Below are 26,848 nucleotides of genomic sequence, written 5' to 3' on the forward strand. Positions count from 1 at the left end.
TGATCAGAAGTAGGTGTTGTCATCATGCCATACTGGAGAAAGGGTTCTGAGATCTGGGGTGGTAGACATTCCTTTTGATTAAAACTTAATCCTTTTTTGCTTCACCATCACATAAACTAGATAAAGAATCAGATAAACCTCAAACTGTCAACCTATTTCTGAAGTTTAAGACCACTACAAAATGATTAAAAAAAAAAAAAAAAGACAACACTATCTTTCACATTCCAAGAAAGCTGAAAAAAGGAAAATTGCACTTTCAAGTTCATAATGATTTAGTAATGAGGTTAAATGGCTCTGAGAAAAAGAACAAATTAAAAATTCAAGGATGGAATGAAATTTTAAATATTCATATATGTCCTTGGTTTTGAACTTCATTACATGTTCAAATACATATGATTAGAGATATACAAAGAGGACGACATTGAGAACATCACAAACTTAACAAACATACTTGCTGAAGAGACTTCCTCTTAAAAACAAGGGGGAAGTCCAGACTGTGTACAAATGAGGGAAATTTAATGGGGGGTGGGAATCAAGATTACAGGGCAAACTTACATGGTAACAGCAGTAGAGAACAGAATCTAAATCATTAGTCTGAAATGTTTGTATACAAAACTTAAGGGGATATATATTTCCTAAAGAAACCTCAATATCAGTTAGAAAAAGGAATTTAAAAGTGACTTTTAAACTTCAAATGTAAGTGTACAATAATTAAGAGGGGAAAAGGTTATCTAATCCCATGCTGGACACAGAATAAGCCCCCTGAAAAAATATTATAAGATGAGGGAAAAAAACTTGACACATGGAATTAGTAAACTAAACTGGATAGACAAGAATAAACTGTGTTGTTTGTCATAATCCTCATTTCCTCATCTACAATATGGAGATAATACCTCATTGAAGGATGTGGTCACCAAAAAAAATTATACATTCAAGTTCTACACTTTCTGTAACTGTGTATTTTTACTTGTTTCATTGTTATCAAGAAGAGATTTAGCCTAACATAGTTGGTAACAATGGAGATTTGAATGAGATTATTTTCTCTGTGCTGAGTCTATACAGTCTGAGACTTTGAAACAACAATATCACTAATAATTTACATCATTTACTGCTTTCTATATATTTTAAGAGGGATATGATCTATTTTCCTTCTCCTATTTAGTACAAATTTCCCTTAACTTTTATACACACCTACCAAAACTAGGAGAAAAGAAATTTAATAAATAAAACTTTTATACACACCTACCCTCAAAATAGTCAGTATTGGGATTCTTAGCTTGAACAATAATACACTATTAGTAGAGGCAATTGATTGTCCTTGTTTGTTCTCCTAAGGGTTCTTGAGTATTTCAGAAAATATAGTTTAAAACCTCAAACCATACTGGATGTTTAGTACTGAATGCTAAGCAAAAGTCTCATTCCCTCTCTATTACCACTGTATGTAACACCATGTATTTGGAAACTAAAATACCAATGTCATCTTTGATATTATATTAGCCTGAAGAATAAATATATAGTACTTGTTCCTTTGTTCTTTGAGTTGGGTCTCGAGTATGAAAATTAGTTGTTTCTTAAGAAAGCTTTTAATGTGTGATGTTTTCAAAAGAATAGAGGGGGGAAAAACTTGGTAGTAATTTCTCAATATTTGAATGGGAAATGGCAGAGTCTACTGGCCGAGACTCATTTGATCAAGGTCTCACATAGACCATCACTGATTTCCTATGCACCAGTCAGTACAGCCATAAAGCCACAGTATGTCCAAGACAGAAACACCACAGGGAAACTACTGCATCCATTCTATAATTCATTCCTTTATACAACAAACACTGGGTCCACCAGATTTTTCTTTTGTACATGAAAGAAACAGAAGAAGACAAATTCAAAAACAATCTTAATGCTCATTGTCTCTTCATGTCTACGATTCTAATAGTATCCTCATATAGAAAGAAGAAAAAAGGAAAGCTTAATATATGTTCTTAAATAACAAGATGCATACTGATGGAAAGTAAATAATCTACTTGTCGCAACATTCTAGACAAGGAAAATGTGCAAAGACTGTCACTATCAAGACTACGCAAAGCTAACAACAAAGAAAGGAGCAAATACTTAAAAGGCAGTTCATTTTTAATAATTACCACGCTCATGAGTGATGACTGAGAAAGGAAGGATAGTACATTTATAGTAGTCGAAAGAAAAGGAAATGGGAAAAAAGAAAGACATTGAGATTTTGTTTTTGCTTTGCTGTTTGTAAAGAAATAAAATAGAAAAATATGTTAATCAGTTCAGGTATTTTTTTTTTGTATGTGCATGTTGGAAAAGAATAAACAATTCTAACCAAGCCCATGTTGAAAGATATAATGAACTCTCAAATCAGAACAGGCACCCTTACCAAGTTGTTTCTGATTGAATGTTAACTCTAATCGGTATCTGGATGACAAAAGATGGAACTGATTTAAAAAAAAATTAAAAATATAAATCCTGCATAGATAATATTCCTTTGTAGGAAGTGATATGAATCAGGGCTAAGAGTGACTAATGAATTATATTCAGAACCTACAGAACAGCTGGGTGGTGGCACTTGAGGTTAAGTGTATGCCTACCCAATCACAAGGAAGAGGGTTTAAGTCCTTGGTCCCCACCTGCCAGGATAAAGCTTCATCAGTAGTGAAGCAGTATTGCAGGTACCTTTATACCTCTCTCCCTCTCCCTCTCACCCCTCCAATGAATTTCTCTATGACCTACTGAAAGAGAGAGAGAGAGAGATATTAAGGACCTACAGAGCTTTGAGTAGTGAGTGAAAGGAAAAATGAAGTTGATTTCTAATTCCAAGTCAGGGGACCAGACTTTGGACAAATATTTCACTCTTTTTAGGCACTTTTATCTGGAAAAAAGCCCAGAACTTCAATAAGATGCTAGAATAAAGTAGCTAGGCAAAGGGCCCTGAGGTTTTTAATGGTTCTGAGTTCTTTAGCTGGGAACTCTCAGACCAGGTGTTGTAAGAGTTGACATAAATCTTAATCATAAAGAGGTTTGGTACAAAATTCATTTTCAGAAAAAACCTGAGTAAGTTTCAGGAGTTGTTAGTGATTATACTGAAAGCACCTAGTGTAATTAAGTAACGAAATGACTAATCTTAGATGATTACATTTATACATTCAATGCCAAGCAGAAAATAAAAGTACGTAGGGATGATGACATAGGGGTAGAGCTAGAATGTTGATAGATGATAAACTTTGAAATATAGTAAGAAATACGCAGGGAGTCGGGCGGTAGTGCAGCGGTTTAAGCGCAGGTGGCGCCAAACGCAAGGACCAGTGAAAGGATCCCGGTTTGAGCCCCCGGCTCCCCACCTGCAGGGGAGTCGCTTCACTGGCGGTGAAGCAGGTCTGCAGGTGTCTATCTATCTCTCCTCTTCTCTGTCTTCCCCTCCTCTCTCCATTTCTCTCTGTCCTATCCAACAACAATGACATCGACAATAACTACAACAATAAAACAACAAGGGCAACAAAAGGGAATAAATAAATAAAGAAACAAAGAACGCAGCTAATATATTTTGCCCATGTGAGAACAAAAGCAAAGGAAGACAATTCAAATTGTTAATTAATTCTTAAATATTTTAGAAATGCAAGCAGACTACCAACGGCAGAAGAGGGGAAAAGTAATCTTTTTAATAAGATTAATTTTATAGGTAACCCCTGTCCCAAAACTATTCCAAACCAGTTCAGACAATAACAACAAAAGTAACCACAGAAAGTCTTATTAAAACTAAATTAATTTAAAAATCAAACACAAAAGAAAAATGAAAACAAAACTACAGAAAACAACTTTAAAATAATTACCAAAGTGAATCTGTAGCGAATTATTTCTGCTTTAAAAGTGTTATGCGCTAAGTATTCTAGTCTATAAACATTTACTGACAAATAAAAAAAAAACCTACTATTAAGTTATTTTTGTGTACATATGTTAAGTAATCAAAAGTCAATGCAAAAATTACTCTCAGTTTCCTCCATCAAGCAAAATGGATTTGCAAGCACATTTAGCTACGTGAGAAAGATGGAAAACAGTGCTATTAAAAGGATACGAAAGGAATGATTAGCCTAAAAAGATAGAAGAAAGCCTTTGAAAAGGCTTCTTTTTGAAAGAAAAGGCCTTCCTTTGAAAGCCTATCAGTTTGTTAAAGTGGCCAAAGAAAGTCGACATTCTCTTATTTGGCTCCTTCCTGTGTCTTATAATGATAATGACAATAAGGCATCTAATAGAGGACCTATACTTATTGCCCAACTAGGGTAAAGATTGATACAGTGGGGCTGGGACAAAAAGAAATGAATTCCCTACAAGAAAGGTAGACCTTAGGTGTGACCTGTGTGAGTGGCCACTTATGAACTCACAAATGACTTACATAAATATTTGCCCACCTAAAAATAACTTTGCCTGGGTCCATGCTCCCAGAGGGTTAAAGAATAGGAAAGCTATCAGGGGAGGGGACAGGATATGGAGTTCCGGTGGCAGATAATTGTGTAGAATTGTACCCCTCTTATCCTACAGTCTTGTCAGTGTTTCCATTTTATAAATAAAAACTTTAAAGAAATAATAACTTTGTGTCTCTCTGTATTGTAGAGGCAACTGATAACTGATTCACTTCAAGGAAGAAGAAAGACAGTTAATTCTTTTAAGTGATCAATACCTGATCCTTCTTCTGTCACCATTCCAAGTCCTTCAGCTTTGTTTTGTCTCTCAAATGCATTTAGGTCAAGGACACTGTAACAACATGGAGAAAAATAAAGAACAAATAGAAGATATTATGTCTTTAGAAAACAAATGCCTAAAGATCACATATGCTGAAATGTAAATCAAATGTTGATGTACATTGATATGTCTCAATTCAATGTGTCCCAACCGTATTTTCCTAGTACATTAGTCTTTCCCTGGTGTCACTAAAATGATCTTGTGAAAGTTAAATGTAACGTGTTAATGGTAGTATATTACAAATATAGACATTCTAAAATACTATTATGATAGCCATCTTTCCAGTTAGAATCATGTATTACACTGAATGTGTGCCAGGTTCCTTACTAAAATACCACCTGGATAATTTTTAATACTATTAGAAATTTAAAAAAAATTAATGCAATCTGTTAAAGAGCATTTATTTTCAGGAAAAAAATCATGTACCATTCATTTTCAAGTATGCAGAATACACATTCATTCTCCAATGTTGTTTAAGCATAGGGACAAATTATTATTATTATTATTATTATCATTATCATTATCATTGATAGGGGACACCACCAACCTTATCAACACTGAGCGAGTTAGAAACAGCTTATGAGACAGAAAACAAAACTCTACCTATGTTCTGACAGAGCAGATTAAACTTTATAGGCAGGGGTAGATAGCATAATGATTATGCAAACAGACTCTCGTGCCTGAGGCTCCAAAGTCCCAAGTTCAATTCCCAGCACCACCATAAGCCAGAGCGAGCAGTGCTCTGGTTAAAAAAAATTAAATTAAATAATTAAAATATATATATATATATATATATATATGACTTTATATGTTAACTTTCTTCTCATTCACCAGGTTCCAGATGCTAGCATGATGCCAAACAGACTTCCCTGGGCAGATGATCCCACCAATGTGTCCTGGAGATCTGATTCCCTAGAATCCTGCCCCACTAGGGAAAGAGAGAGGCAGACTGCGATTATGGATCAACTTGTCAATGCCCATGTTCAGCAGGGAAGCAATTACAGAAGCCAGATCTTCCACCTTCTGCATCCCACAATGACCCTGGGTCCATAGTCCCAGAGGGACAAAAAATAGGAAAGTTATCAAGGGAGGCTTTGGGATATGGAGTTCTGGTGGTGGGAATAGTGTGGAGCTGTACCCCTCTTATGCTATGGTTTTGTCAGTATTTCCTTTCTATAAATATATACATATATATATATACATATATATATATATATATTACTCTGTGTAATTGTCAACAATATAAAACAAGTACACTGATGTATGCAGTATATATGCTTACCTACATGACTGCATCAGGCCAGCAAGACTCTGAAAGAAGCCCACATCCTTTTTCTCCTTGAGGTAGTCAAGCATTTTCTATAGTAAATATATAAAGCATAACCACTGAATATCAGGTAGTTTTTTACTAAACAGAGATAAAACAAAGACACTATAAGATTTAAAAAAACTAGTTTATGAATACAAGTATTGCACGTTTTTACATATTAGTATAGCACTGATACAAATTTATCAGTATATGTTATTAACATTTTTACCACTAAATAGTAATAAATATGTCAATACAAGATAGTTGTATATTTCTACAGGCAAAGGTACAGAAATGTGGCTCCTAACAGGCAACTGCATTACATAAATACCAAAAATATCATAAACATAAGGGGGAAATAATGCCCTTTGTTATCATCTAGTCTCTCTTTAAATATTTGGAGACTCAGATGCTTAGTTCAAGTTTACTGGGAAGAATGTCCACTTGGGTGTTAGCCAGAGATTTCCTTACAGAAGTGACTTCCATCCATATATTACAGCTAGAGATGTGGTTACCATATTCTAATGCTATAGATGGAAATTTGATTTTCATTATCACAGTCTCTGAGTCTAAGGAAGGTAAGAATTTGACTAATAGGTATTTTCTTTTCTGTTCCCAGAATGATGGACAAGGCTGTAGTTAATTTTCTTGGTTAAATGTAAGTATAAACAAAGAGCACTGACTTGCTATTTTGAATGTATACAGAATATTTTTGAGCTTTCAGAAGTGCATACAAACTGATAAAATGGCAGAAAGTGAATCAAAGGCACTAGGAAAATAAGAAACAGCTCTACTCCAAATTCTGAACAGAGTAGAACATTCTCCATTACCAGTACTGTGCTAAAGAGGCATCAGTCAGGCAGTCAAAACTTGGGTCGCAACACTGTTTTTGTTTTTGTTTTTTTTATCTTTATTTATTTATTGGATAAAAACAGCCAGAAACAGAGAGGAGAAGGATGACAGAGAGGGAGAGAGACAGAGATACACCTGCAACACTGCTTCACCACTGGCAAAGCTTTCCCACTACAGGTTGGGACTGGAGGCTTGAACCTGGGTCCTTGCTCATTGTACCATGTGCATTCAACCAGGTGTGCCACCGCCTGGCTCTGCAACACTGTTCAAAAGTCAATGTCTGAAGTAAAATTTTAAAAGCTTATTCACAGATGAAGTACCTGTGTTATTACAAAGATATATGTATAAACACACATATGTGCATATCCATATATATATATATATATATATGTACAAATATGTATGCATTAACACACAAAACATAAACTTTGGAGGTTTTAATAACTTTTTGCATAATATAATACTCTAATTACTAACCTTTTAAGCTAAAAGGAATATAGCATAAAGGGTTAAAGGAAACTGCTAGAGAAAATATTTCTATAGTTTAGGAGGCAGGTAGCGGCACACCTAATGTATTTTTAACAATTATGGAACAAAATACTAACTCTTTCACTTAATGGGTTTATAAACACTTAACTCTATCAATGGTCTATTTTATAGTTGTTTAATATTCACATGTCAATGTATCTGTTTCCCTTTGTAAACCTGTGCAAGTTTATATTATGCACTTGTAAACATTGTACCCTGGAGTAATCAAAGGACTCACTTAACTGTCAGAAATATTAAAAAGAGAAAGTTAAGAGCCCTGGCTTAAACAAATATGCCTAAGTTTTCTTCCTGACCCCAAAATGTAATGACTATAGATACAGAAAAATGTACACACTGAAAAAATTAGAAAGTGGAATTTCCCCACTATTTGTAGATTGTTGCCTAGCCTAGTTCAAAATTTCACCAGCCTAAAAGCAACCATCAGATTCTCTCTGCTTTTCTTTTTTCACTATTCAGAAGTCTTCTAAAAAGAAACATGGTGCCACTGTGGCACGTCTGATTATTACAGATGCTTGATGTCAAAAAAAGAAAAAAAAAACATCAAGGTTTTCATTATCTTTGCTGATCTTATATCACTGTCTCCCTTTATCTGCTTCAGAAAAAGTTACCCAAGAAAGAATGGCTACTAGCTCGAGTCACAGAACATTATTGCTCATACAAAAACCAAGATATAAAATTAGGAGATAGATTTTAGCTTTTATTTTGGTATTTATCTTAGTCTAAGACTACTGAATGAGATAGATTTTAGCTTTTGTTTAGGTATTTATCTTAGTCTAAGACTACTGAGTGAGATAGATTTTAGCTTTTGTTTTGGTATTTATCTTAGTCTAAGACTACTGAGTGAGATAGATTTTAGCTTTTGTTTTGGTATTTATCTTATGGAGAGACCCCCAAGGCATCAAGGTAAGAGAGAGATCACTGTCCTGGAGCTTTCCCTAATGCCATGGTATTCCCAAGTAGTTGTGGAGTTTCAGATCAAGCCACACGTAAGGCAAAGTACTCAGCTTACAAGGTGAGCTATCTTTGAGCCTTACTGAAGGACATGTGAACAGAGCATAATCTCTCACGGTCTGACAATTTTTTAGTTATTCAAATGCACTGATTCTAACAAACTCACAGGTCTTGGTCTTTAACTGGATTATTGAGATTATGTCCTTTGTTGTAACTAGCTTAAGTTATTAAAAACCCAGCTTAGATAATATCTAACGTTCAAAAAGAACACAGTTATAAAACTTGAACTGGGGAGTGATCTGTCTCCTGTCTTGGGGGCTAGAGGGAATTACAACTAGAAAATTAACAGTTCATTTTGTTCACATGTTAAATTAGAAGCAGATACTACAGAAATATACAGGAAATGCCTGGCAATTAATGGGGGGGGGGTTGCACCATGAAACATGTTACAAAATTAAGCTCCCTATGTAGTAATATTTATTTATGTGTTTGTTTGTTTATTTAGTTTTGCCTCCAGGTTTATCCCTGGGACTCAGTGTTTACACTACGAATCCACTTCTCCTGAAGGCCATCTATAGTCCATTGTTGTTGTTGCTGTTGCTGTTGCGTAGGACAGAGAGAAGACGAGAAAGAAGGAGAAGATAGAGATGGGGAGAGAAAGACAGACCCCTGCAGACTTGCTTCACTGCTTGCAAAGCGATCCCACTGCAGGTGAGGAGCCAGAGGCTCGAACTGGGATCCTTGCTGCAGTGCTTGCACTTGGCACTATGTGCATTTAACCTAGTGTGCTACCTCCCAGCCTCCATAATATTTATTTCTAATGTTAAACAAACAAGATGAATTAGTCACATGAAATGCAGCAAATGATGGCATGATTTTAAGACTTCTAAGAAGTCACTTCCAGGGCCGGGTGGTGGCGCACCTGGTTGAGCGCACATGCTAAAATGTGCAAGGACCCAAGATCCAGTCCTGGTCCCCACCTGCAGGGGGGAAGGCATCGCATCACTAGTGGTGAGGCAGTGCGGCAGGTATCTGTCTCTCTTCCTCTCTATCCCCTCATCCCTCTTGATTTCTGGCTGTCTCTATCCAATACATAAATAAAGATAATTATTAAAAAAAAATTTTAAAGTCACTTCCCCACATGGCAAATTTAACGTTCTATCTAGAAGATATTTGGAGGCTGGGACACAACAACCATACAGTAAATCTTTTTACTATATCTTTTACCTAGAGAAGGAAAAACTTTAGATTTGGTAATTACAGAATTACTAAAATACTCAGCAGGGTCAATATATGGTCCATTCATTTGATAAGATACATTAAATATATAGCTTAGAATCATTACCTGTTGAACAGTGGAGTTCCCACCATTTAAAATGGCAATTCCAAGTTTCAAAGTAGCAGCTACCATTGGTCCAGTTTCACCTTGAAAACAAAACAAACAGGGAGTTGGGCCGTAGCGCAGCATGTTAGGTGCCCATGGCACAAAGCGCAAGGACTGGAGTAAGGATCCCAGTTCACGCCCCAGCTCCCCACCTGCAGGAGAGTCGCTTCACAATTGATGAAGCAGGTCTGCAGGTGTCTATCTTTCTCTCCCCGTTTCTGTCTTCCCCTCCTCTCTCCATTTCTCACTGTCCTATCCAACAACAACGACATTAATAATAACTACAACAATTAAACAAGGACAACAAGAGAATAAATAAATAAATGTAAAAAAAAACAGAAATAGTGTTCTTTATAGCATTTCATCTGCTACATGAACCTAATCTCAAAATGTGCACTTCAACAAAATATCATTACCCTGCATAAGAGTGGAGGGGAGCAGATTGACTTTTATATAAAAGTATTAAAAAGTAATCATCTGTATGTTGCTATCAATAGTTTTATTAAATTCTGTGCAGTACATCTAATAATTGAAATGATATGAGGACAGAGAAAAATGAGAAGGAAGAGATAGCTGACTTAAATTATTAAGATACAAAAGTAGGGAGTCGGGAGGTAGCACAGTGGGTTAAGCGCAAGGACTGGCATAAGGATCCCGGTTCAAGCCCCCCGGCTCCCCACCTGCAGGGGAATCACTTCACAAGCGGTGAAGCAGGTCTGCAGTTGTCTATCTTTCTCTCCACCTCTCTGTCTTCCCCTCCTCTCTCCATTTCTCTTTGTCCTATGTAACAACAACGACATCAATAACAACAACAATTATAACTGCAACAATCCCCAAATTGAAGAGAAGGTTGTTTAGCAACAGACTAAATCACTATTTTATAATACATTGAAAATTATATTAAAATGTGTACGCAAAGAAGATACTTAGGTATAAACAATCATCTTGAAATAGCTGGCATCTGAGAACTATAATAATAGTTTAATTCTTAGAAATGTCTCTCTTGACACCATACCTTCAACTTTCTGCATCCCACAATGACCTTGGGTCCATACTCCCAGAGGGTTAAAGAATAGGAAAGCTATCAGGGGAGGGGATGGGATACGGAGTTCTGGTGGTGGGAATTGTGTGAAGTTGTACCCCACTTATCTTATGGTTTAGTCAATGTTTCCTTTTTATTAATAAAAAATTTTTTTAAAAAAAGAATTGTTTCTCTTTAGGCTAGGAGTAAGAATCGACCTGCTAATGCCCATATTTAGTGGGGAAGCAATTACAGAAGCCAGGCCTTCCACCTTCTGTGCCCCATAATGACTCTGGGTCCATATTCCCAGAGGGTTAAAAAATAGGAAAGCTATCAGGGGAGGGGATGGGATATGGAGGTCTGGTGGTGGTTGGGAATTGTGTGGAATTGTACCCCTCTTATCCTATGGTCTTGTCAATATTTCCATTTTATAAATAAAAACTTAAAAGGAAAAAATCTCTCAAACATATTAGAAATTTATATCAAGGGTCTACAAACTATGGCCTGAAATCTCAATTTACTTGCCTTTTTTTTTTTGAAAAGTTATAAGGGAACACATCTAGGATGCTTATCTATAATTTAAATACTTTTTTGCTATTACCACAGAGCTAAAGTATTACAGTATGACATATAAAAGCTTACAAAATGAAAAAGATATACATGCCATTTGGCCTTTAAAAAAAAAATTTGCCTACTCTTGATTTACATAATCAATTTGCTGGAGTTGTGTCACAATACAATTTCCGAAATGCAGTGAAAAGAAACAAAATCAATCTTATTATAATAGTAACAACAACAAAAAAAAGTTCAGGCCAGAAAAAATTATTTGCTTGCATAGTATGATGCTTTGCTTTGTGCATGACCCAGATTCGAGTCCAGTTCCCACCACACTGGAGAAAATTTCAGTGCTGGGTTTCTCTCTGTATTTTTCTGAAAAGTCCATCCTGGAATGGCAAAGCCCCAGAGAGGAAGGGTTAAAACACACACAGAACAAAGTGCAAGGATACGCACAAGTATCCCAGTTCAAGGCCTTGGCTTCCCAACTACGGGGAGGGGGGTGGGGGTGGGGGTCAGTTCACAAGTGGTGAAGCAGGTCCTATCCAAAAAAGAAAAAAAGTAAACAATGGCTGCCAGGAGCAGTGACTTCCTAATACAGGCACCAAGCCCTAGCGACAACAGTGGAGGAAAAAAAAAAAAACAAACAACACTTCAGCGAGTCTCACCTTTGCTGGCACTAATGGTCTGCAGAACCATCTCAGCAGCACCACGGTCATGGAGTCTGGCTTGTTGGTATAGAAGCTTCTGCTTTTCCATTTCTTTTTCCTGAACACAAATTCCAACCATTTATGTTGTGGTTATCAGTAAGCAAAGCAGCTTTCTATAAAGCAAAGTTTAGTCATCTCTTCTATGTATGGGCTCTATGACAACATTATGGACCATTTCAACACCAACAATTTCTTAAACCAATGTGAACATAGTCAACTCTTGGGTTTTCCCTTTTATATTTTTCTTGATATATACTTTTGGTACTGGTTTATCAGGATCGATTTTTCTCAATTTTAATTAGTTGATTATTCATTCCAAAGCCTGTATGATAGTTCTGAAGTACTGTACTTCATCATTGCAACTTGCACTTTCTGAAATGTACGTTTGTGCATAAGTTTGTCACATTTTCAATAATCTCCCAAGTCATGGCCATAACTTGATACTGCTCAGCAAATGGCTCGAGTTGCAAGTTATCACTGAATGACAGAAAAACATTAACAGAGACGTGTTGGAGTTTAAGCAAAATTGAAAGCTGATATGGATTGGAAAAAAAAAAAAAAAGGTAAGCTTCGACTAAGTAGTGGCTTTATGATAGAGATCTCCCCAGTCAACCCCAAAGAATAAAAGAAGCAATGTGCCTTTATATTTTGTATTCTCTGGTGGTAACAAACGATACTGCATGGGGCTGCTAGAGCAATGGCTAGAGCTTGTTCTTTTCCATTTAAAACTACCACTGAAAACATAAAAGAAGGAAATAAAAAAAAAAAAGAAAATATAAAGGCACAGCAAGTTCAAGTTTCGTAGGATCATTCACTTGAGTTATCCAGTTCGCTGGAGAATTGAGACGGAACTAAGCAGTATAAGTTGCAGAATGAAAGTTGCATAGAGCCCTATGACAGCAGTCCATCAAATGGCGTGGTAGAGAAGCTTGGTCAATGGGACATGAAACAGTCACTTAGTATCATGTCCATAAACACAACGGCCAAAAACATATATGACCTAAGAGCAGGAAGAGCTGCAGCAGAAGTAGCCAGAGTGACAGCTTTGCTGCCATAAACTTTCCATCCAAAATACGGAAAATAGACACTGGAAGATGGAAGAGGTTTAAAAAATGAAGGCTTGCTAGTTACAGAATATGAAAAATAAAGTAAACTAAAAGGAGGGGGAGAAAGAAATGGGCTCAAACAAATGAAAAAAAAGAAAGAAAGAAAGAAACCTTTAAATCAAAAGCAACCAACACAGACATTTATGCTGTTACCAGAGAGTTCTCGCCGAGGCTGGCAAATTTGTTTCTTAAATCTTTGATAATATCGTGCTGCAAAAACAAAATTGATCAGGGTTTTTTTTCACACTATAGTTAGAGCTCCTGTGGTTAAATTTTTATTTTTTCTTAAATTATGTGATAGGCCTAAATGGAAGCAGAGAAAAGAAAAAAGGCAGCTTTGCTTTATATGTAGCCATGCTAACAGCTAAAAGGTTTGCCTTCATGTTTAAACCTCTTCCTGTGAGTCAAAAACAAAAACAAAAACAAAACCACACAGACACACAAAACCATATTGTCATTACAACACAGTTTCCGAAAAGTGAAAGAAGACCCTTCCTTCTGGTATTGTTTAAAATTGGTGAGCAACAACATCTGATTCTTCCTTTTAGACCCAACAATCTTTCACTTTCCTCCCACTGCCAGCTACAAGAAAGGACTTTTGCTTCCTAGGCTAAGCAACTCTTTGAGTGAAAGACTATTCAGTTAAGACAATAATAAAAAAATTACTCCTTGAGAAACGTCTTATAAGTTTCTTCATTAAAGAGGCAAGGAAGTTAGAATGATTTTTCTTTCTATTGGCACAAAGATAGCCATCAGGAAACCCAAAGATGATGAAAGATGTCAGCAATCCATACATTCTTGAAGACGAGAAATACCCCTTCCTTCAAATTTTGCCTTTGTGTCTCCAAGGTAGGTAGACCAACTCAAAGACCTGCTAGAACCTTTGCATAATGAATTCAAAGGTCCCAGTGTTCTCTTCTGTAACTGAAACTTATGATAATGGACATCAGGAGGATAAAATAAAAAAAAAACAGTATCAAATTGTTTTTGTTGGGAAAAGCAAACTGTATTCAAAGATCACTCCAACTTTTTTTTAAAGACAACATCTGAATTTCAATCATAAACCTTTTAAGGGAGATAATGCAATTTATATTGAGCTAATAAAAAGATGAACTGATCTAGAAGTAGGTGAAAAATATGCTTCATAAATAAAGATCACATTAACTTCTCACTTGAATTTCCTCTTTGAGTAGTAGAGAATTCTCTCTTTAGAAGATCCTATATAATTTCTTTCAGATATTTTGTCCTTTGACTTCTGAGTATGTGATTAATCAGAAAGTTTGTTACAACATATGAAATAAAACCTTGAAAGCTAAACCAGAATGTTTCCCAACAATAAAAAGGTGACATATATGAAAAGAAAAATGGTTTCCACTTTAAATTTACTCCAGATTTGTTTTTTAACAATTGGAAGATGATATTTTAAAAATATCTTATTGAAGGAAATAGCATGTTTTAAGTATCTTTTGAAAAGTGAAGTTCTTAGTTCACCCCAGATTCTGTTTCAACTTTCAAATGTCTTAAGTAAACCTATATCTAATCTGCAGTTTAATCCTTAAATTATTCCAAGGTTACAGTGGTTGAAAAAAAGGACAACTACAAGATTAGAATTTTCCCTTAGGCAAAAAGTTCTCATTGTCCATCAAGAATAATCAGCCATTATCCTAATAAAGCCTGTCAGGAGTCTTTTGGAAGAAAAGGACAGTCATAAATCAGATCCACAACAACACCAAGTGTTGAATGGAAGTATTCAACATCATGATTTGTTTTTAGTATAACTTAGGTTGGTAATGAAACAGCAACTATTCTTCCATTTTATTTGAGTGTCTCAAGCTTTTAGCTCTGGAAAGAGGAAAAGTAGAAGGATCAGAAGAAAAAAAAATCCATTCAGTTTTTCACATTTGTCTAACATAAGAAAACTCTAGAAATGAGAATCAATTGTAATCACTCCTTGCTTTGTATGGCAGAAATAGTCTATTGCCTGGAGGACAATGAAAAGATACCATAAAACAGGACAGCCTAATCACAACAAAGACATTCAACTTGTTTCTGAAGGTCTCTTCTCTATTGTAGGGATATTTGGGGCAGCATAAACATTACTATCTGAGGGCACAGAATCTATAGTCTGTGCAGAATGCCATGAGTTCAGTTGGTTTGCCTTTTTTGTTCTTCATCTCCAAGTCTCAATATTACATAGGAACACATGAACTAGAGGAGATTTAACTGGATAACTATAAATAAAAAGTGAAAGTGGATAATATAGTAATTTTGCTTGTAATACAAACGGGTTAACTCGCTGAGTTGAAAACAGGTAAGTTATGTTCTCTGTTCCAGTTTATTTTGTCTCTATTCTAGGTTCTGAAACTGTAGATAGAATACTATCAGAGTTGACTCATGTTGTTAGAAAAACTCAAAGATTATAATTTTGATTAATAATGGGTGGTTCTTAATTTTAGATTTAATTTCAAGTAAAATGACCATATTTGTAGATTTCTAGAAGTAAACCTCCATGAGGTCAGAGGCTAAATCCTAATTTGTTTTCAAATACAACATGAATACATATATACTATATATATCTAGCTCTTTGAATATAAAGGATATTCAAGAAATTGTAAATGACAGAACCAAATAGTGTGATGTCATGTAGTATGTACAGACCATATAAAAATTTACCATTTTAATTTAAAATCTATAAAGCTAATAAGATGTCTAAGATCAAATAATTTTTTAGGATTATATACACACAAATATGGAATAATTCTCAAATTGTAGCTTTTAGGATATATATATCCCAATATATATCCTTATTACCTATTCTCTTTGCTATTGAACTATGAAGCAGTTTATCTTCCAGAGTTCTGTTTCTCTAAAATATTACTTAAGTTTCTAAAGTTGTATCTTTAACAAAAAGAAAAAAAAATACCTTTTTTTAAACTATTTTTAAAATTTTTAAAAAATATTTATTCCCTTTTGTTGCCCTAGTTGTTTTATTACTGTTGTTGTTATTGATGTCGTCATTGTTGGATAGGATAGAGAGAAATGGAGAGCGGAGGGGAAGACAGAGAGGGGGAGAGAAAGTTAGACACTTGCAGACCTGCTTCACCACCTGTGAAGCGATTAGCGCTGCAGGTGGAAAGCCGGGGGCTTGAACCGCAATCCTTGCATTTTGCTTCACCTATGCTTAACCTGCTGTGCTACCGCCTGACTCCCCAAAAATACATTTTTATGCAAGGTAAATTTTGTAGCATGTATGGTCAACCAGGTGTGTCATCACTGGACCCCTCCAAGGTAAATTTTGTATAATCACTCATCATAGTTTTACTAATATGTGAACAGAGATGAGTAAAACTCTCAATAAGAGAAATAATAGTTCAGTCAATGTGTTAGAGACACTGCAGTTTACATGTGTTGAGTAGTGTGCTTACTTCTTGTTATATATATTTGCATTGCAGTTAGAATATTATTTCTCCTGAATTCAGCATATTTAGAATTAATTCATAATATAGTCAATAAATATAACACAAATTATTTGAAATCTTTCAGGTTTCTATTGAAAAAAACTATACTAAACCTCAAAAAGATCCAGTAACAAAGTGTGACATGAGAAGGAAAAAATGAATAACTACAGAATTTGAAATGATAGTATTAACAGTTATACAGAAATAATATTGAAGGAATTATGATTCATCCAATAAACAATATTTTAAACAGCTCTCATTTACCTATTTTTTCAGGTCTTAGAAGCAATGGGTACTGTTTTGATTACAGAAAATGGTCGCTGTACAATTTTACTGGGATGGCCCAGCCAAAGAGAAAATGATTGATGATCTTTATTAATATGAAGGTATAGTTAAGTCATAATAGATGATAGAATACATTTTATCATATTGCTGAGATTTTTGCAAACTCCTAATTTTAAAATTCTTCTGGAGATTGTCTTAAGGATATCTAACAATTTCATTATTCCAGACATCTGGTATTTATTTTACATTGTCATCTTCAGATGACACCTACATATGAGAACATGATTAAATTCTTAAATAAGTGTGTTTACTGAACTGTTGAGGACTTTTAACGTTGTATCACACATTATTCTCTTTACAAAGCCCCTCAGGAAAAAAAAAAGTTCTTCAGAAAATTTCATTTATCCGAAACAAGAACATTTTAAAAAATTTTATTAATTTAGCAAACATGTGAGGTTGGTTACTAGAAAATGTTGAAGAAGCAATGCTGACAACATGCAACAAATAAACAAAACTCTGTGGGCTGGGATTCTGGGTTAACTTTATCCTTAGATGTTTTTACTTTGTGTTCCTAAACACTTTTTATTCCTCACTTATTTTTTCTTCATATACTTACAGCTTATAAAATTTTAAATATTAGGCTTATAAATACATATATACATATATATGTATATATATATATGTGTGTGTATATACACATATAGAAGTCAGGCATTATTTTACATTAAATATTTTATTTTATATTCCTGTCCTAAAAATAGACTATACATCCTTTCTGCTTCTTCACAAGTAATAAAAAATAGTAATAAAACATTTCATGTTTCTAAAAAGTATTTATGCATTTAGAAAAATTATGAAACTGTTCTGGAAAATGAGCCTACAAACAGAAACAAATCAAACAATTTTAAATGTGGACATGAGCCTCTGACAACATATAGGTCAAGACCTTTAGTTGAAAGAAAAAAAAAAAAAACCAAAAAACCCAACACAGAGAAACTGAATGTGGCTTGCTGGCTGAAGGCTTAGCCCATGAATGAGAACCGACATCAGCTTCCTAGAGCTTTCCTATGCTCAGCACACCACAAATTTTCTGTATGGGCTTCCCTGATTTTATTAGTAGGGAAGTAAAAGTGAAATTGTTAAAAAGTAATAATAATAATAACAACAACGCATAATAGTCTGTTATGTAAAAGTGCTGAGAACCTTGTATGCATTAGATAACTTAATCTTCATCACAAAGCAGATGATATAATTAGTCCTATTTTATTGAAGCTTAAGATCGCACAGGTAGTAGGTAAAGCAGACACAGGTGGTCCCTAAGAATGTACTTTTTAAACACAAGTTAATTTAGGGGGCATGGATGGTAATGCATCTGGCTAGTGCACATATTACCATTCACAAAGACCAACGAGGCTTCAATAGTGGTGAAGCAGTGCTGCAGGTGTCTCTCTGTCTCTCTCCCTCTCAATTTTTCTTTGTTCTATCAAATAAAATAAATAAAGTTTTAAAATGTATATGAAAATTAATTTATTCACTGTGAATAGCAACACAGAGAAACTGAGAGAGAAAGGGAAGATAGAGAAGTGGAGAGGAAGAGAGACAACCTATAGCACTACTTCACCACTTGTGAAGATGCCCTCCCTGCAGGTAAAGACCTGGGGCTTGAACCTGGGTACTTGAGCATGGTAACATGTGCACTTGGCCCCCACATGAATGTACAATTATAGCCTACTTAGTGTTATTTAGCCTCTTTAGGGTTATTAACTGATAAGGTCATATAGTTATTTATTTTATTTCTTTTTTAATTTTTTTTAAGGTCATATAGTTATTTAGGGTTATTAATAGGTAAGGTCATATATATATTGTTTGTTTTCTGAGTGACCTTTTTTCCTCTTGGTGATAGTACCTCACTTTGAAAGAACCAACCTATATCCCAAGTAGCTGGGTGAAGCAAACTCCAATCATGACTGCAAGCTGTGTGCAGGATCTGAAGCTGGGTTACCATGGCATCTGTCTTCCTGGTTGCCATGACCAGGAAATCTACCTCAAATGATGTTGCTCAGCCCCAGATTCTCACAGCACTGCTGTGGAGAAATCATTCTTCCATTCCCTCCTTTGCATTATATATTCTAAATACTGGAGATTATCTTAAGGATATCAAATCCTTTCATTACTCCAGACATTTGATACTTAGTATATGCAGTAAAGCATAAGCCTCAAGTGGTACTGTTGAAGGACAAGGAACCATACAGAAAAAGGAGTGGGGAGTCAGGCGGTAGCGGGTAGCGCAGCGTGTTAAGCGCATGTGGTGCAAAATGCAAAGACCCACACAAGGATCCCACCCAAACCCCGGGCTCCCCCCTGCAGGGGAGTCGCTTCACAGGCAGTGAAGCGGGTCTGCAGGTGTCTGTCTTTCTCTCCCCCTCTCTGTCTTCCCCTCCTCTCTCTGTTTCTCTCTGTCCTATCCAACAACGACGACAACAATACAACAATAAAATGTTAACAAGGGCAACAAAAGGGAATAAATAAATATTTTTAAAAATTTAAAAATTAAAAAATAACAACAATAACTACTACAACAACAATAAAAAACAACAAGGACAACAAGAGGGAAAATAAATATTTTTTAAAAAGAAGACTATAGGACTGGTTATGGGTTTGCAAAGGTGGAGGCTAGGCTTAGGTTTTAAAAAGCTAGATCTGTGAGCCTCTTGCTCTCTCTCTGCCGGGACCACTATGTAAGTGTTGACTTGGTCCTTTTCACTTCCTCTGTCTCTCTCTCATGCCCTAACATGTTAATGTTCTCAATTTTTTCAAATAAAAGTTTAAAGTATCCAAATAATTATGCTCTCTCCTCAATTCTTTGTTGAGATAATGTGTGACAAATTTTTTTATGTTGGGGGAACAAATGTCCCCTCCCCTTTCCCCCCAATACTATATATTAAAATACCAGTACTATTGTCAGTTGACAGTAGGGTCAGTAAAAATATTTTTCATATCAAAAATACATAGTTGTTTAAAATATGTTTTCTATGTAGTTTTCTAAATAGGCCTATGATTTCCTATGAATGCATTATCATATACAAATATAAAGAACTCTGTTCTCTAGAAATTTTCCTCACATCAACACCATTATTCTATCCTGCCCTTATTTGCTTCACTCAAGTCTTGGCAACTGGCTTGTACCATTACTGTACTAATGAGAACTGGCTGTTACTCATACTACCTTTGCACTAGAGAGATTTCAGGATGATGGATCTGGATAGATTTTAGTGCCTGGAGATTCATCAGGCAAGACTCAAGCTGGCTCTGATTTTTCCCAGGGTTGCCTGAAAGAGCTGCAGGATGTATATTCCTGTTAAATAGGGGATGGAAAAGGACCAACAGCAGGGTGGGCGAACCCGGTTGAGTGCATGTTACAGAGCATAAGAACCTCAGGTTAAAGGCCCCTGTTCCCACCTGCAGGGGAAAAGCTTTATGAGTGGTGAAGCAGTGATTCAGGTGTCTCTCTCTCTCTCTCTATCTATATCCCTCTACCCTCATGATTTCTGGCTGTCTATATCCAAGAAAAATAAAAATAAATAAATTTAAAAAGACAACCAACAGATAACGAGCTCAGAAAGTCACTGCAATCCTTTTTTATTTTATTTTTTTAACTAGAGCTCAGCTTTGGTTTGTGTTGGTACTGAGAATTTAACTTGGGGCCTTTGGTGCCTCAGGCATGAAAGTCTTTTTGCATAACCATTATGTTATCTCCCCAGCCCTTTCTGGTCATTTAAACTCAATGTTCCTTAGAATAGAACTAACTAAATTCAGTCAAAGATCAATTTATGCAGCTACTGGAACGGGTACACATAAAATTAATTTATTCTTGCAAAATTATTAAAAATAGAATACTCTGATCTTTGGAAGAAGCAGGCAAAAGTTTTTTGTTGTTGTTGTTTTTAGTTTTGTTTGTTTGTTCGTTCGTCTCTGAGCGAGAGACTAAGAACAACACTCCTTGAGACATTTTGTACAGAAACTGATTCTTCCCTATGTAATAGCGCATATTTTGGATTATAAAGGTAGTTTTCGTCTTTATACTTTAGTAGGTACTATGTCAATTTAGTATGCCTGAGACCCTTTTGTGAGAGAATGTAAATTAATCTTTTTATTATAGAATGTTAGTTCTGCCATAGGCACATTTAGTATTTAAGACATAAGAAATTATCTCTAGGGGACAGGATATTGGTGCACCCAATAGAGAGGATATGTTATATATAGTACACAAGGACCTGGGTTCAAGTTCCCAGTACCCACCTGAAGCAGGGTAAGCATCACGAGTGGTAAAGTAGTGTCGTAGGTCTCTCTCTCTCTCTCTCTCTCTCCCACACACACTCTCAATCTCTTTTTTCAATTCCTCTTTTCATCTTAATTTCTCTCTCTATCTAAAGAAAAAATAATTAATAAAATAAGATTAAAATTGCTTTAAAAAGATATTATCGGGGGTCGGGCGGTGGCGCAGTGGGTTAAGCGCATGTGGCGCAAAGCGCAGGGACCGGCGTAAGCATCCAGGTTCGAGCCCCCGGCTCCCCACCCGCAGGGGAGTCGCTTCACAGGCGGTGAAGCAGGTCTGCAGGTGTCTATCTTTCTCTCCCCTTCTCTGTCTTCCGCTCCTCTCTCCATTTCTCTCTGTCCTATCCAACAACGAATTGCGTCAACAAGGGCAATAATAATAACCACAACGAAGCTACAACAAGGGCAACAAAAGGGGGGAAAAAAATGCCCTCCAGGAGTGGTGGATTCATGGTGCAGGCACCGAGCCCAGCAATAACCCTGGAGGAGGAAAAAAAAAAAAAAAGATATTATCTTTAATCATATTACAAAATAATAGGACTCAGGGGGATCTTCAGAAAATTCATTTATGAATAATAAATTGGACATATGCCAAAGGATGGTACAATTTGCTTAATATTTAAGAATGATGTCTAAAGACACATTAAAGTTCATTCCTATACATACTTAAGCTTCACTATTATTACGTTGTTGGGGCTAATAAATATGTGTTTTAATACCTGGATAGTCTACAGAAAACATTTCATTGAATTATAATAGAATATCATGTCATCAGATTTTAAAGATTAGCAGCATAAAAATACAACCATCTGAAGAATGTTTCTGCATATTTTGTAAAATTATAGCTAAAATATAATCTAATAACTGATGATTTATGTGTAAGAAAACAATGTCATTCTCAGAAAGAGGTTATTTAATTTGAAATATTATTTATTTGCTACCACTGTTAATTGCTTTGGCTTATGGAAAACAAAACGAAAACAACTCCACTGTAGTAGCTGACATTTCATGTAATTGACACCTGTTTCTTCTTTCAGTTAAATGCTGTCTTCTTTATAGGGCTTAACTATTTTTTCAAAAAAAAAAAAAATGAGGCACCAGGGAACAAACCTAGGGCCTCTGAAATACATGGTACTGAGTAGCCTATATGGGCCAATTTTCTCTCTCTCTCTCTCTCTTTTATTTTTTATTTTAGAGGATGCATGCAAGAAGGACTTAAAGAATAAGACCAGTGAGATACCACAGCACTGCTTCACCATCCACAGAGCCCTCTTGGTGCCATTCATAGTGATCTCATGCAGTGCTGATGGTAAAACCCTACCCTTACAATATGGTAAGGCATACACTCTATCAGGTGAGCTATCTCCTAGTCTACTAATTGTCCTTATTGGTAATGCTAATATAGAGGAATTGCCAAATTAAAAAATGATTATGTATAATATGTATAATGATTTATTTGATATGCAAGAAGTTATTAAATAAGTCTTTTTAGGAAAAAATGTTTTATATTATAGACGAAGCAGAAGATTAAAGTATCCAGTTACAAAATAAATTTAATCAGGATCCTTCAGCAAAGCATACACGCGGTAGAAAAGCTGGGAAATGTTCAGTGTTTTAGTACCAACTCTGTTTCTCATAGTTCTTGAGTTAAATTCCTCACAAAAATTTCCCAAAGAATTATTACATTTTATTATATTTACCTCTTCCTCTTAATATCTTTGATGAATATAAATAGAAAATTTAAGTTGAAAATATAACCATTTAGGGACGGGGTAAAATTCAGTTATCAGAAAAGAATGTTACACACAAATTTATGTAACATAATTTGTTTAAATAACTACTGGTACTGTCAAAGAACCTTCCATATTTATTGTAGCTTAGATAAAAATTCTACTACTATACAATAGTAGTAGCTTAATAACATTAAACAACCAGACATCTTAATGTAAAAAGTCTGGTGCACTAGTACAAAGAGAAAATAATAATCCAGCTGTCTGGCCAAAAATTTCAGTGGTTTGCTGGTACTGCAGAGTTAACCTCAAGTCAATTAATTGTTCACAGCTCTTTTTCTTTTTTTCTCGTACTTACTGTTTACCTAAAGAGTATATGTACTCAAGTGGTAGCATGCTACACAAATTAGGGAAAAAAAAACACAAAAAAACTATGGTCCCAAATACATGGAGATTTAGTAACACATCTGGTTAATAAATAAAAATTTTCAGGGCTGGGAAGTGGTGCACCCTGTGGAGCGCACATTACAATGCACAAGAACCCGAGTTAAACTCCCAGCCCCCACCAGCCAGAGGAAAGCTTCACAAGTGGTGAAGCAGTACTGCAGGTGTCTCACTGTCTCTCTGTCTCTCTCCTTCTCTATGTCCCTCTTCTCTTGATTTCTGGCTGTCTCTATCAAATAAAGATAATAAAAACTTTTAAAAACGAAAGAAAAATTTCAGGGGCCAGGCAGTGGTGCACCAGGTTAAGCGCACATAGTATGAAGCGTAAATACCCACTCAAGGATCCTGGTTTGAGCCCTCGGCTCCCGACCTGCAGTAGTGTGCCCTCACAAGCAGTGAAGCAGGTCTTCAGGTGTCTATCTTTCTCTCTCCCCCTCTATCTTCCCTTCCTCCACCTCTCAATTTCTATCTGTCATATCAAAAAGAAAAAATGGCCACAGGAGTAATGGATTTATAGTGCAGGCACCAAACCCCAGTGATAACCTGAAAGGAAGGAAGGGAGGGAGGGAGGGAGGGAGGGAGGAAGGAAGGAAGGAAGGAAGGAAGGAAGGAAGGAAGGAAGGAAGGAAGGAAGGGGAAGGGAGAGAGAGAGAGATAGAAAGAAAGAAAAGAAAAAATTCTAAGTCTTCATCTATAGTTACAAATAGAAAATCTATCTTATACTTTTAAAGATTTTTTTTTTTGAGAGGTAGAAAGTGAGAGAAAGACAGAGAAGACAAAGAAACTAAATCATGTCTCAGTTCTGACTTATAGTGGTGCCAGAATTGAAACTGGGGCTTTAGAGTCTAAAATGATTCTTTAGCATAACCACAAAGTTATCTCCCCAGCCTTTGACCCTATCTCTGAAATTGCTTTCTTCTTTCGAAATAAAATAGATCTCTTAACCAATAATGTCTTTTCATCCTAGTCTACCCATTAACTAACGCATTGCTTAGATATATCAATACACCTTGGGGCATGAACTTTAGTGTTCTCTAGGATATCAATCAAATCTTTGGTGGACAAAATTCCTTTTTGTTTTCAATCATGAACAAATCACAAAATTTTTTATCTGAGATATTCAGGGAAAAAAGTCTATCAAATTATTACCTCATCAATTATTACTATTGCAAGAGCTTATAATAAACTATTTGGATATCCATTATATAAGTTAATCATTATATTATTCCAACTGGAGATACCATCTGGTATCTTCTACATACTATTAAATTTCAAAAATTTAAGGATTATTATAAAACAATACTGTGTTTTTTCAAATACAATAGTGTATTATCATTTGGTTCTTTTAAGTGGATTCTTTATGACATTCTAAATTCATTTTAACAGAAAACATTCTACTTTTTTTTCTTTTTTTTAACAAAAGGCAAATGAGTATATTTTATACTGATACATCAAAAAAAAAACCTATTTTCTTTTTTAATTTAAAGTCATGATGGATATTTTCTTCCTGGGCTGTTTATAACTGATTTTCCTACCAAATAATTTTATGAAAATAAAGTGTAGGCTTATCAGGTATCATACCAAAGTAAATGTTTTGCAAGTCTAGATCAAAATGTTCTTCTCTCCTGGAAAATTCTCCAATTACTTAGCTATTCAAAATATTGAGATATTAAAATAGTCATCTTGTTCTACTATAAAATGAAATGCTGAAATCATCGTCATGGAACATAATCATCAGTTACTAATTGAAAGTATTAGTAGCACAATGGAAAGTAGGCTTCTTTTTCAATCTCACCAGCAATGTGATTTATCAAGTAACAAGACTATTATAAAAAGCAAGTCTCAAGTGAGATGCGGCCAGGTTGCCTTGACAAGTCCCTACCTAAAAAGTTAATACATAAAGGGGTGGGTTGTTTTATTCCAGTACAGTATGGCAGTTCAAACAAATGTAGGACAATTTTTTTTTTCCAAATCATTACTCATTTGAATTGCAAGAAGAATAAACCCGTATCAAAGAAGGGATGTTGAAGAGGCCAATTGCATTGGAGCTAGAAACTTGTAGAAAGAATGTAAGATCTTTTATTACAAAAGAATCCAAGATGTTGGGTCTAACAAAGGTAAACGTCACAAGAAACTGAAACTCAGACCCAGACAAATACACACATATATATAGTTTTACCTTGCTGCGTTGGGATCCTGTGACCTTAAGGAAGGATGAGGACAAGAAGCAAAATAGCAATAAACAATTGCTCTGAAGACAACTGATAGACCAATATTATTTGCTGCTCACGGCTCATTCTAATTTACCTATTTCTTATCAGTGAAGGTGAATTTGAGAACAGAATATACAAACATTAGAAAAGATTACACTGCCATGTAGGAAATTAATCTTAAATGGCATTCTTTTCAGATAGCAATAGTATTGAATTACTTTCAAGTTGGTTTCTGTAAGTATTATTATTATTATTTTACATACTGACTTCAATGTTGTAGAGATGCTCACACCAAATTGTTCCTGAATGAAGAACTATTCTATGTCTACTTCTCACTTACATGGTTTTTCTGGGTTTCCTATTACTAAAGACTTACTGCTTGTCATCAGTATAGTCCAGACTTTCAGCTCAAAGTCCAGGTGTAAATTAAGAAGATGAAGAAAAAAAAGAAAAGAAAACAAAGAAAAGAATCTATTTCCTTCCAGTTAGCTTTTAAAAAAAAAAAATCACAAAATAAATGAATAAATAAGGAGAGTAGTAGTTATCAACAACTCACTTTCTTCATATAAAAAGCAAAATTACGGTCTAAGTGAATGAAGCAAATGAGTTTTTTTTTTTCCTTCTATCTAATTAACACTGAGCAGTGTTTCAAATTATAGAGATATTTAAAAGCTGAGAACATTTTAGAACATAGTCATACAATAGCATATAGTTCTGGAAATATATGCACTCCTACCTCATGCAAGCAAACTGTCTCCTGTGCCACCACCTACATATGTACAAGGAATGAGTGACCTAATTGGGCGGAAGTCAAAAGAGGCTAAATCTTTTAAGACTTCTTCAATTCCAGAAATAATAATAATAATAAAACTCAAGCCAGGGATTGAATTTAAAATGTGATGTTCCTCCTAAATGAATATTATTCCTCACATGTTTGTTGGCAATTTCAGATCACAAAGTTCACTGAGATGAGAACAATTCGAAGCAATCTCATCTCTAAGGGTTCTCAGGAACACTCATTCTGAACATATGGGTTTTATTTGATTACTTTGCTACTCTATGGTCCTTGCTCTTAACTCCAGCAAATGTTAGGACTCAGGTTTGTCCATCCAGCTTCTGACATGCAGTTCCTTGACACAATAAGCTGCAAGAAGCCATGAAGCAAGAAACATAAATGTCAATTATAAGCTATGAGACAAT

At 35.3% G+C, this 26,848-nt stretch overlaps 1 protein-coding gene across 3 annotated transcripts in view; it reads right to left on the bottom strand.

The window, feature by feature from the left end:
• RYR2 (ryanodine receptor 2) overlaps positions 1-26,848 on the bottom strand; it is an 820,963-nt gene that overhangs the window by 57,894 nt on the left and 736,221 nt on the right. For 2 of the 3 annotated variants that reach the window (XM_060191940.1, XM_060191938.1), the window contains 5 exons: positions 25,615-25,638; positions 12,036-12,135; positions 9,753-9,832; positions 6,029-6,105; positions 4,685-4,758 (listed from right to left, as the gene is read on the bottom strand). In XM_060191940.1, coding sequence (XP_060047923.1) covers positions 4,685-4,758; positions 6,029-6,105; positions 9,753-9,832; positions 12,036-12,135; positions 25,615-25,638 — 355 coding nt within the window. The remainder of the gene's footprint in view (positions 1-4,684; positions 4,759-6,028; positions 6,106-9,752; positions 9,833-12,035; positions 12,136-25,614; positions 25,639-26,848) is intronic. The other variant, XM_060191939.1, reaches the window with a different exon arrangement.

The sequence above is a fragment of the Erinaceus europaeus genome, chromosome 6, assembly GCF_950295315.1.
Source record: "Erinaceus europaeus chromosome 6, mEriEur2.1, whole genome shotgun sequence".
Classification (NCBI taxonomy): domain Eukaryota; kingdom Metazoa; phylum Chordata; class Mammalia; order Eulipotyphla; family Erinaceidae; genus Erinaceus; species Erinaceus europaeus.